This window comes from Ammospiza caudacuta, chromosome 3, assembly GCF_027887145.1.
Source record: "Ammospiza caudacuta isolate bAmmCau1 chromosome 3, bAmmCau1.pri, whole genome shotgun sequence".
Lineage (NCBI taxonomy): Eukaryota > Metazoa > Chordata > Aves > Passeriformes > Passerellidae > Ammospiza > Ammospiza caudacuta.
This window is the reverse complement of record NC_080595.1, coordinates 6,303,270-6,315,933: the sequence shown is the minus strand read 5'-3', so window position 1 is coordinate 6,315,933 and position 12,664 is coordinate 6,303,270. Positions and strand designations below refer to the sequence as shown.

Here is a 12,664-nt window from a genome sequence, read left to right as displayed (position 1 = left end):
TTGACCATCAGGACCCTAGATGTGTTATTGTCATCTTGAGACTGTCCATTTCTTTTTCTTCTCTTAAGGAAAATAAAGTCCTGATTTAAAAGGCTTATTCTAAATGCAAAGGCAAAGAACTTCCCTCTTTGCATCCTGCCTAAATAGCAATTCTTGGTTTTATTTACTACCACATTCACAGCTGCAGTACTTAAATCCCATAAAGGGATATAAAGAAATTTCATTAAGCCAGTCTCAAGCCACATGCTCTGAAAGCAGGAGAATGGCTTCTCCTGCACCATTCTTGTACTTCCAGAGCACTCTAGGATTTCCCATGAGATTTCTTCTTCCTTCTGTGGCTTTTCCTGTCCTTGTGAGCTCAGATGAGACCACCTGGAGGTCTGTTGTGACAGGACAAAGCAGCTGAAGAAAAATACGCTGCTGCATTCAGACAGCCTCCAAGCTTGACCTCCCTACCAAACATGGCCAAAGAACTTAACTTTTGGAAAAACATCCCTCAGTAGGTTTGGACTGCATTAATCCCACAGCAAGTCCTGCATGTTCTCCTTGTTTACCTGTTGTGATTGCACACGGGGAGGTGTGGCTGGATGTCGCACCTCTTCACAGAGACCTGCTCCTAGATGTTGGCAGAAGGGCTCCTGAGGTGACTGAAAGGACATTTCCTTTTGGACATTCCTTTTGCCTGTCTCTCCTCCAGGCAGAGGACAGCCAGTGGAAGGCTTTTCCTTGAACCAAAATCAAGCAGAAACCCCAAATATCTCCTGGAGCTCAAGGTAGAGGTTCCAACCCAAGTTAGCGGTTCCAACCCAATTTAGGTGGTTCCAACCCTCCTGCCACCACTGGTGCAGAAAGGGAGAGGCCTGGGTGAGGCAGAAATGTGGGCAGGATCAGACCTGCTTTCAGCTGAGCAGTCTGTAAGCTGCTTTGCTGCTGGGCAGATCTAGTCTGGTGCTTTTCTAGCAGAACAGCTCATTCTGGGGTTTTTCATTGACCGGAGCTGTTGAAATAAAATCATGCTAGACTAAATCTATTGCTGGCATACTTCCACTAGAGTCCTTAGCATTACTGCAAATAAGAGCTTGGCCTCTTATGATTTCAAATCATGCTAAGCTACATTAATCTGCTAATGACTCTGGAAATGGCTCCTTTAGTTCATCCCCGCAGATCTTTATTCCTGTCTTTTCCCTTGAAAAGTTTCCTCAGCTGGAGAAACACCTGCTCTGTCCACATGCTGGAGAGACTGCCTGTGTCCTTCTCATCCATCAAGGAGATGGATAACACCTCAAAACAGCCTTTAGTCACTACACTGTCTCCATCCATGACAGCATGTCAGAGTCTTAATTGAAACACAGAGGAAAGGAAATTTAGAGGCTGGATCTTGACAAAACCTCTCTGGCCAAGAGCTGCACTGTGTGGAAATATCCAAGTGTGGCTGAGGAGTGAGGCTCGTGGAATCCACCTGCTGATCATTCTTTATCTCCTTGAGCTATTGCCCAAGAATATTTGCATACTCCCCTGTTGAATCTCTCCTCCCACTGATTGCAGGACCAGTTACACTCCCCAAGGACTTTCCCTGCCACTGGGAAATCTAGCCAGCTGGTGGCTTGTTTAACAATGGGGACCATTAGCCTGAGGAGTTCAGGACAGAACTTGCATGTATCCATGTTGCTTTAGATTAATTCCTGTGCTAGTTCAGGAGGATTTTTCTTTCCATGGGCATTAGTGCTTAAAAGAGGCTCGTTATTTTATTTTTTCCCTCTCTTTTTAAAATATATTTTTATTTTATTTATTTCCAGTTCTGGCAGTATGGAGAATGGGTGGATGTAGTGATAGATGACCGGCTGCCATTCCTAAATGGAAGATACCTGTCTGTACACCCCAGAACTTCAAATGAATTCTGGCCATCCTTGCTGGAAAAAGCATATGCCAAGTAAATACACCTGGTCTGTTCTTCTGCCAAGTGCTGAATGCTTTCTGGGGGTGGTTTCACCCTCTGCCTTGTGCAAAGCACACAGGAAGGAGTTGAGGCTGACAGATGCCTCTGTGGTGCTGTGCTTGTGTTGGCTGCAGCAAACACGGGGACAACATAAACAGGAGATGTTGGCCTTGGGTTAGACCTAACTCTACCCAGCCCTAAAGGCAGCCAGCCCTAAATCTGCCCCTAAATCTAGGATGTTAATGCCTGAGAAGCAAAATGAGCAGGGCAATGGTGACACAAAAGGGCCTGGAGTGTCCTCCTGTTTTCAGGGAAACTCCTTTGTCTCTGTTTTCCTTTCTGTGCTGTCCTCTGTTTGGGTCTGCAGAGTCCAAGCACAGATTACCTGTGTTTACAGACACCAGTCAGAGATCATGTGGGTATTTGGAGCAGGCAATGAGAGGAAGCAGGACTGAAGAACATGCCCAGGCACAACACACACACTCCTGGGACTCTCTGATCAGCTCTCACTGCTCAGAGAGCTCTGACTCTAAGCTGAGCTCCCCAGAGTATGCAGGGTAAATAATGCCTAATAAAGAGATAACAATTTTTTAAAATCCTCTGGAGAATGAATGGATCGGATTGTGGTCCCTTAGCATTTGCCCACTTCTCATTATTAAAAATGCTGAAGAAAAAGTCCTGTGTTAGGGGTGGTATAAAGGGCTGGAACTTGGTACCTGAGGCTGGTGTGGCATTTGCACTGCAGTGAAGAGGAGATGAGGAAAAGAGATAATAATTTTGGCAGATTTGGCCAGGAAAAAGCAAATGTTAAAGCAGCATGAGAGCAGCTCAGGAAGGGGATGCATTTTGCCCTGAGATATCTCAGAAAAGTTGACTCAGGATTCAGTATCAATTTGCTGCATAAGATTTTAATTACAATGCATACCAAACCTCTATTAAATTAAAGTTGCAAGCAATGCTGTTTATGAGATTCCCATTGGAGAAGTTATTCCCCAACGCCCAAGACAAATTCTTTTCATCAGTGTAGGACAAGGACAACTCTTCAAAATACAATTAGCTGCAGACTTCATTTGATTACATTCATTAAATACAGTGTGTATGGAGGGGTTTAACAGCATGCTCTACCTGCTCTAAGTACAGCATGTTCCAGCTTATTTGCTGTCTCAATAAAAACCGCACGATAAAAACAACAAGGACTGTGCTGGCAATATTAAATTCTTATCCTATTATTGTGCTCTAGCAGAGTGAACTGGGAACAGTGCTGAGAGCTCATTTCTGCCTTGCCCTGGAAGCATGGGTGAATACCTTCACCTCTCTTCTCCTTTTTCTCATTTGCAAAAGGAATACTGGCCATTTTTGTGAAGAGCCCTGTATAAGTAGGATGTAGAAACTAACAGTTCAGCTCCATTTGACCTGAAACATCCATTTGAACTAGTCAGCCTTGGCTCCCTTCCTGTTCAGAGAAAAGAAACTGCATGCTTCAAGATGAGATGCAGCTCATCTCCCAGAAATGCCTGTGTTGGCCTGAGATGCACCTTATTATTATTTTGCACTGTCTGTGAATGGCTCTGGACAGCTGCCTCAGATGGGGATGAAGGCACAGAAACAGCTCCCCCTTTGTCTCCCTCCTTCCTTCCACAGGACGTGTGTTGTGCCTGGCCAAGTATTTCAGTCACGTTTCCCTTCATTACCTGGCCACAGTGTCTGCCCAACCCAGCTCCCCTGTGCTCACCACCTCGATGCACACCTTCATTTTTAAAGCAAGCACTGTGTATTGTTTATGAAAACAATGTAAGGACTAATTAACTTCTCTGTCTTTTTTCCCCTTTTTTTTTTTTAATCTATTTAAATTTTTTTTCCATAGGCTGCAGGGCTCCTACCAGAACCTGAATGGTGGCTACCTCTCAGATGCTTTAGTAGACCTCACAGGTGGAGTCCAGATGCAGTTTTCATTGAAGGAGCCACCTTCTGATCTGGAGGAGATCCTGAGAGCAGCTGACAGGTCTCGGTGTCTCATGGGCTGCAGCACCTCGGGCCAGGTGAGTCACAGGGCTGGTCACACTCACTCTCTGGGTCCACTGGCTTTGCACAAAGGCTGCTCTTGGCAGGGGAAAGGGAAACCCATCACCACTCTGTAAAATAGTTACAGTTTATGGATGCCCCAAGGGAACCTGGCAGCAGAAAGCAGATAGGATTATTTGGTAAGGACTGTAAAGGCATTTGGGCAGAGGTGGCTGGATTGCTCTGTTCCAGAGGGGGTTGCAGCTTCTCTCCTGGCTAATTCCACTGCAGTACAGTGGTGTCCTATTCCAGCAGGACTGATTTTGGCCTCCTAACTTTGTGATCAGCTCTGGAAAGGCCAAGACACACCTCTCTTCTGTGAAAGGATGCAATGTGACGGTGTTCACAGGGGTCTTGGGATGGAGGGAAGAGACGAGGATCTGACTCCATGTTTCAGAGGGCTTGATTTATTATTTTATCATATATATTATATTAAAACTATACTAAAAGAATAGAAGAACGGATTTCATCAGAAGGCTAGCAAAGAATAGAAAAAAAAATAACAAAGGCTTGTGTCTTGGACAGAGAGTCAGAGCCCACTGACTGTGATTGGTCATTAATTAGAAACAACCACATGAGACCAATCACAGATGCACCTGTTGCATTCCACAGCAGCAGATAATCAATGTTTACAGTTTGTTCCTGAGCCCTCTCAGCTTCTCAGGAGGAAAAATCCTAAAGAAAGGATTTTTCATAAAAGATGTCTGTGATAGATGTAATTCTCTCATTGTGGCTTGTAGCCTTACTGGTATTGATGCTGGGCAGTTGCAAAGTGTGACCGTGTTCACAGGGGTCTCAGGTTGAGGGAAGAGATGAGGATCTGACTCCATGTTTCAGAAGGCTGATTTATTATTTTATTATATATATCACATTAAAACTGTACTAAAAGAATAGAAGAAAGGATTTCATCAGCAGGCTAGCTAAGAATAGAATAGGAAGGAATGATAACAAAGGTTTGTGGCTTGGACTCTCTGTCCGAGCCAGCTGGCCATTAATTATAAACATCTAAGATGGGCTAATCAAAGATCTACCTGTTGCATTCCACAGCAGCAGATAATCAATGTTTGCATTTTGTTCCTGAGGCCTCTCAGCTTCTCAGGAGGAAAAATCCCAAAGAAAGGATTTTTCATAAAAGATGTCTGTGACAGCAAAGGGCTTTGTGATATTCAGCAAGTACCTTTGATAAAACATCTCCAAGGCTTCCCCTACAGCATGTGGCATGTGGCAGTGAATGTGTGACCCTGCTCTTGGGGTGCCTGCCTCCTCAGGACAGGAGGCTTGGCTGCTGCAAGCAAGCCAAGGACTGTTCTCTCAGCTCAGGTGCAGTGGGAACGGCCACATTCCTGGAGGAACATCCCTGAGGAGCTGCTGTGGTCAGACCCCAGGCTTTGTTTAGTGCAAATGACACTCGTGGGAGCTGGTGGCTGTGTCTGTGTGGTGTGGCAGGAGCTAAAAGCTGTGCTTTCTCCCCTCTGCAGTCAAGCAGGAACATAGAGCTGAGGAATGGGATTGTGCAGGGCCATGCCTACACCGTCACAGGAGCTGTGAAGGTAAGGCCAGGGATTTGTTCCTGCCTGCAGATCTTGTACTGATGATCCACCACAGGGCAGTGGTGCTGCTGGTCCAGTCAGAGTGAGGTGAATTAGCTCCACGCTCAGGGGGCATTGCTGAAAGCCCATAGTTCAAATTCCAAGAGATGGAAGGACTCTGGCACAACAAAAAGAGGGAGGATATCCAAATCCATGTTGTTTTCTAACGGAAAATGCAACTGAAATTGACTTTTCTTGTGGGACACTTCAGCAGTGTGTCCCAAACACAATACAATACCAGTGTGTCAAATCCAACATTTCTGGAGATTTTTTGTTCTGTTCTGACTCTTTAAAAATGTGCTTTTGTGATTCAAATGCAAGCAGAAGCACTGGCTGAAATTGTGGGATTTGTCATCTGATGCAAATCTACATTTGTTCAGCTCAATCACAAGCTGCCAAAAATCACTGTGTGAGGAGTAAATCGCTGGTTCAAGAACAGCGTTTCTCCATCTTTTAAAGCTGTTGTACTCATGCAGAACTGCTCCTGGCTGAATATTAATATTGATGATCTGAGAACCAATTTATCACATGGATCAAAAGAAATTAAGGATTTTTTACAGCCAGAAGTCAGAACATGGCTTAGCCCAGTAAGCTGTAGTGCACACAAGGAGAGTTAACAGTGAGGAGAGAAACCAAACAATAGCTATGCTGTCAAGCAAGATAGCTACAAAACCTCTGAATCTTGGAACCTAAAGTACCTTGGAAAGGGGATGCTGCTTTCCCTATAAGCTGCTTTCTCCCTTATCCCCCCTCTCTCTGTTGGTTTTCTCGTGCCATGGCATGCTTGGTGCTATCATCACAGCCAGCGTGCTGGTTTTTGGAGGCAAGGGGCTACAAAATGGAAATATGGGGGTTGCCAAGCTCCAGAGAAGGCCCCAGCTGTCTCTTTGTGGGGTAGAGGGGTGCCCCAATTCTGCTGGAAGAGAAGCAGGCTGTTCCTGGTGTGTGAGAGAGGAGAAACAGTCTTTGCCCCACTTAATCAAGTGCCAAGACATCCAAGGGGCTGTCCTGAGGGGCAATAATTAGAGGCTGAGCCTTTGCCTGGGAAGAGACTGCCATGGTATTGTTTCCAACACTGCCTGTGTGCCTAAGGAGAGCCAGAAAACAAAGGTTTGCTTCTCCTTTCCACTTCCACCATTTTGGCTTCACTCACTGGCAAAAGTTAATTGCTTCTGACTTAAATCAGTGGCAGCAAAAGGAGGAGAACACCAGAACCCCCAGCTGCTGCAAACCACAGCCCCACAGATTGTGTTTGTATTCCATTCTCTGTGCTGACTGTTGGCTTTCACTCCAGGCAGTCTGGTGACCTCATTCCTCAAAGTCTCTGCCTTTGCTGACTCACAGCATCAGATGTGCAGAATTAGGCACTGGAATTTCCCAAGGCTGTTGAATTCATGCAGTGTGACAGGAATGCTGCTGCTTCTCCCTGTGTCAGCTATTCACTGTCCTCAGGAAAGCAAAATGGTTTTCCTGAGAGGTTTTCTCTCACACATCCTTCCTTTGCAGTGCAGCAGAAGGCACTGATTTTTCACTGCTGGGAAAATGAGATCAGAGGTTAAATCGGGTCTCTGAGGTATAGAGGAAGTTCCGTTTTATTACCCTTCTCTTCACTGAATTGTGAAAAGCTGTGACTGAGTTTGTTTTTCTTTCCTCTTTTCAGGTCCCCTACAAGAATGCCTGGAAGCATATCATCAGGATCTGGAATCCATGGGGCCATGGGGAGTGGAAGGGGCCCTGGAGTGATAAGTAGGGTCTTAAAGCTTTAATATAACACTGAATCAATCTTTTATAAGAACCTCTGCCTTGCACCCATTTTAACAAAACAGATATTTCCAAATCAGTTAATTATGAGCATTATTTCCATCTGCATAGCAACTGCCTGCAGAAATCCAATCCAGGGGAAACTAATGCAGCCTTGCCTTGCCAGGCTCAGGTGTCCCTTCTTGTCTGTGTGTATGCATTTTACCCAGTGCATGATTCTGCAGAAGTCTTGGATGGAAGAGCTCTTATTTCCTGGAGTAAGCTCTGACCATGTCCTTGGATGGTTGCTTCTGTTGAATCCTCCTGCAGAAATCACACATCCACCTTCCTCCTCTTTCTTCTGCTCCCATGGGGCTGACTCTGGGAAGAGGATGGTCAGATGAGTCCATGGAGCAGGGCAGCACTGAACACAGAGGGACAGAAAGGGTGCTTGGTTATTCCAGAGGCAAAGTGCCAGGGAATGGCTTGAACTAATCTTTTGGATCCTTCATGCAGCTTTGGGGATGCAAGGATCACTTTGCTGCCTTTGTGGATAATCCAACATCTCTTTCCCAAAGAAAATAATTATACAGACTGCAACATTATTTTGTAAACAAATAGATCTTAGTTTTCCTTTTGGAATTGCATCAGTGTTTCCATGATTAGAGAGATGTTTTGTGCCACTCAGGTTATTTAATAGCGTCCCACCCCTCCCTGTTGCTAGGACCACACACGAGCACTCTGCTGAGAAAAGTCAGGCTGCAGTGTTGCACCTGGAAGGGTTGGTGGGTTGTGTGGATGTGTCTGAGGCTGGGATAACACCCCTCTGCTCCTCCCATCCTTTTGGAAGGGTGCACTACAATCCTAAGTGTAATTGAAATGTCAGCAGCATGTTCACAGGTGAGCTGCACAGATCAATAAATTATTGATTCACGTGCTGTTTGTTTATCTTAAACTCTGCAGAAAGTACAATTATCACTTAATTATAAACATGCTGCTTGGAAACAGCACATCTGACTGGGTAATGTGCTCCCTGCATGTCAGTGGAATATCAGTGCTTCAGAGTGCTGTGGCTTGGGGCCTCTCCAGCCTGGGGACAGGTGACCAGGACAGAGGGGAGGATTCCCCACCCCAGGCTGGGCAGCTGAGTTCCATTTTTTGGTCCTGTTTCCAATGCACAGTTTGTTCACCCCTCCTGATCCCTCATGGCCTGACCAGCTGCTTGGATGAATAGGCTAAAGATGAAAAGCTGTGCCTCACATCTTGTTGATTTGTTCTTTTTTTGCAGCTCTCCTCAGTGGGACCGTGTTGAGCCTAAATACAGAGAAGCCCTCCTCAGAAATAAGGATGATGGAGAATTCTGGTATTTCCCTATTGATCCTTTGTCTGCAGGGTTTTCTATTTGCCTTCATTATGGAAAAAGTTATTTTGGCAGTTCTCTCTTCTTGGTGGTGGCTCAAGGCACCCTGTGTTGGCTGTGTGCAAACAACAATTTGGAGATTGTCCTGACCCTGTGGTGTCAGAGGAAACAAGACCTAACAAAATGGAGTTGGCCAAGATTAAGTGACAGGCTGATGAAATAAAAAAAAAAAAAAAAAAACCAAAAAGAAAAGTGAGAGCAGTAAAAATCCAGCCCCCTGAGAGGACAGCTGGCTAAGCAGGTCACTGAGCTTGTGCACTTGGCTGCTCTGCAGGTGCTGCTTGTGGTTTTTCACTGCCTCTGATTGCTCCCAGGTACAGCTCAGCCATGCATGGGCTGTCCCTTGGAAAAACTGATTATTCAGAAAGTGCCCACGTGCCCTGGGGGGCTCTGAGGAAAGCAGTGGGGTCTGAAACACACAGGTGAGGCTTGAGTGAAGCATGAGTATGGGACAGAGCACTGTGGAGCTACAAGGGACAGTGGCAGAGGTGTGCTGGAGATGGCAGGGCTCCAGCAAGATACCCCTGAATGTGCCCTGTGCTTTACCCTGGTGCATTTGGGGCAGTCAGGGCAGCCCAAAATGCACTGAGAGCTGAGCTCTCCTGCAAGGTAGCAGCCTGCAGAGCTGCAGGTGCCTGCAGAGCTCTCCACAATCTCCCTTCTTACAGACATGGGGTCAATGTGGATACCAAACTGGTGTCTGCACAGAACCACAGAGGGTGGAAGCAGGGTCATCCCAGAGCACGTGGCACAGGACTGTGATAAGATGGTTGTGGAATACTCCAGTGAGGGAGACTCCACACCCTGTCTGGGCAACGTGTTCTGTCACAGACATCTTTTATGAAAAATCCTTTCCTTAGGATTTTTCCTCCTGAGAAGCTGAGAGGCCTCAGGAACAAAATGTAGACAATGATTATCTGCTGCTGTGGGATGCAACAGGTGGATCTGTGATTAGCCCATCTTAAATGTTTGTAATTAATGGCCAATCACAGATCAGCTGGCTTGGACAGAGAGCTGAGCCACAAACCTTTGTTATCTTTCCTTCCTATTCTATTCTTAGCTGGCCTTCTGATGAAATCCTTTCTTCTATTCTTTTAGTATAGTTTTAATGTAATATATATATCATAAAATAATAAATCAGCCTTCTGAAACATGGAGTCAGATCCTCGTCTCTTCCCTCATCCTGGGACCCCTCTGAACGCAGTCACAATGTTCCAGTGTGTGGTCATTTGCGCTGTAAAGAAATTCTTCCTCATATTCAGGTGGAACTCGCTGTACATCAGTTTCTGCCCATTCCCTCTTGTGTCCTCTTGCTTGGCATCACCAAGCAGAGCCTGGTCCAACCTCTGACACTCTCCCTTCAGATACTGACATTGATGAAGTTCCCTCTCAAGGCTGGACAAGCCCAGCTCCCTCAGCCTTTCCTCAAAAGTGAGATGCTCCAGTCCCTTGATCATCTTTGTAGCCTCTACAGGACCTGCTCCAGCAGCTCCATGTCTCTCTTGTACTGAGAAGCCCAGAACTGGGCACAGCTCTCCAGATGTGCCTCACCAGGGCTGAGCAGATGGCCAGGATTCCCTCCTTTAGCTGTTCTTCTGTCTTGAACTGAACAGTGACATTTCCCTCCTTCTCTGCAGGATGTGCTCTAAGGACTTCCAGGAGCAGTTTTCATGGCTGTACATATGTAACAACTTCCCAACATTCCTGGACTTTGGAGATGAGCACGGCACAGCAGCGTGGTCTCTGACCAGCTACACCAACCTGTGGAGCCCGGGCCTTCCCTCCAGGAGGAGCCGCTATTCCCGGGGTAAGGGATGCACTCACCTGGTGGTGTTCTCCTCCTCATTGATGTGAAAATTCACTCTGAGCACCGGATTGCACTAAGTATTGATCGCCAGGTGTTAATGGCTGCCTTTTCCCATTACAGCACTTATCAGCTAAACAGGCAGAAACAAAGCAACAGCAGCGCTGGCTGCTGAGTTAAAACGGGAGACTTGTGATTTAGGAACCTTTAAGTCAAAATGAGCTTGTATATCTTCTTTCAGCCAGTTGAAGTAGGTGTTACTGGGCACCTCATCAGAAAGTCTGGTCTGGAAAATACGCTGTTGATTTTACAGAGCAAAAAGTGCTCTGAAATGGAATGGATATGGAATGTCACAGACACATTTCATGAACAATCCTTTCCTTAGGATTTTTTCTCCTGAGAAGCTGAGAGGGCTCAGGAACAAAATGTAAACAATGATTATCTGCTGCTGTGGAATGCAACAGGTGCATCTGTGATTGGTCTCATGTGGTTGTTTGTAATTAATGGCCAATCACAGCCCAGCTGGCTCAGACTCTCCATCAGTCACAAGATTTTATTATTCATTCCTTTTCTATTCCTTTCAAGCCTTCTGATGAAATCCTTTCTTCTATTCTTCTAGTATAGTTTTAATATAATATATATACCATAATAAATCAGCCTTCTATAACATAGACTCAGATTCTCGTCTCTTCCCTCGTGGGAACCCTATGCAAACCACTACAATGGAATGGAAAAGATGTGCTACCAAACTCTATTTTTTAAGGTAAAAAGGTCTTTTTGGGCTGATAAGACCAGTGGTTTTACTGCCTTTGCAAGAACTCTTCTGGCATTGTAAGCTCCAATCAATAGCAGTATATTTTTACATTTTTATCTTATCTCATCTCACTTTTTTTTTTACAGCTGCATCAGTGTTTGGGCTTTGTGTTTTTAATCTAGGATGGTAGTATCTGATCAGTGAAGAGGCTTCTTTTTTCTCAAATGACAATCCTTGACTTAGCAGCAACCAGGTTTTGGCTTACAGATTTCAGGCTCCTGCTCCTAACCTCAAGATGTGATAACAAAGCAATGCCTGTGCTGCTGCACACCACACTCACTGGGACTGAGCAAGGAGCTGCAGGGGCTTCTTGTAGGCAAGGGGCTACAAAATGATGGAAAGATGGGGGTTGCCAAGCTCCAGAGAAGGCCCTGAACTGAGAGTGTGCAGGCAGAACCATTTTCTTTGGAGCTGTGTTTCCCAACAGCCCTCAAGTACAGTCCCTGTCCAAGTACAATCATTCAAATTTTCAACTCTCAAGGCCACCCAACACAGGGATCTGGCTTAAACTCTACTCTGCTGCCATCTCAGTCCTTTTTTACCACTTAGGGCAGTTCATTGTTTGTTTTTTTTTTAACCAGGAATGCTTCCTGTTAACCAAAGCCTTGGCCAAGAAGCAGCTGGTGCTCGACATTCTGTCTGTCCATCACAAACATTGGCAGCAGGGAGGAAGAGGATGGCTTTGCAGCATTTTGTCCTTTTCTATGTGTTTATCACCTCAAAGCCACAGTCCTGTTCAGCTCAGCCTCTGGGTCAGGTGCCTGATGAAGAGGCACTGCTTTTCTGCTGCCATGGAGGTGGAGCAGATGTAGGGGGGTTGAGAAATCCACACGACTTCCGTGACTTTGCCAGAAATTTCTAAAATTATGAATGTGCAATTAGTTTGCCTCCAGATGCCTCAAGTTCTAGTGCTAGTGTGGAGACTGCAGTGCTCTGTTGTGATGAAAGGATCTTGGAGCAGTGACTGCCTGCTCCTCTGGGTCAACACAAGGAAGATTTTACACAACAGGCTGCTGCTTGAACATCCCTGAGCCTACTGCTAATCTATTAACACTTTCTCAGCAGGTGCAGCTTCTACAAACCCTCAGTATTTTTTCAAAGTGCTAGATCACAACCCAAAAACCCGTAATGTAGCCATTTCACTCATGCAAAAACCCGCTGAGCATGTGCAGGATGAAAGAAACCCGGGGATTGGCTTTTTCATCACCACGGTAAGCACAGTCGGATATCATGTGGGCACTGCTGTTCTCTGTGTGGTTTGTTTTACCTGTGTGTGGGAATGCAAGGCTGAATTGCCTTT

At 45.7% G+C, this 12,664-nt stretch overlaps 1 protein-coding gene across 1 annotated transcript in view; it reads left to right on the top strand.

Moving 5' to 3' along the window:
* The window catches only part of CAPN13 (calpain 13), a 45,381-nt gene that overhangs the window by 14,788 nt on the left and 17,929 nt on the right, over positions 1-12,664 (top strand). Inside the window, exons 4-10 of the mRNA XM_058802499.1 lie at positions 1,797-1,930; positions 3,801-3,975; positions 5,476-5,547; positions 7,247-7,332; positions 8,615-8,689; positions 10,384-10,553; positions 12,430-12,575. Coding sequence (XP_058658482.1) covers positions 1,797-1,930; positions 3,801-3,975; positions 5,476-5,547; positions 7,247-7,332; positions 8,615-8,689; positions 10,384-10,553; positions 12,430-12,575 — 858 coding nt within the window. The remainder of the gene's footprint in view (positions 1-1,796; positions 1,931-3,800; positions 3,976-5,475; positions 5,548-7,246; positions 7,333-8,614; positions 8,690-10,383; positions 10,554-12,429; positions 12,576-12,664) is intronic.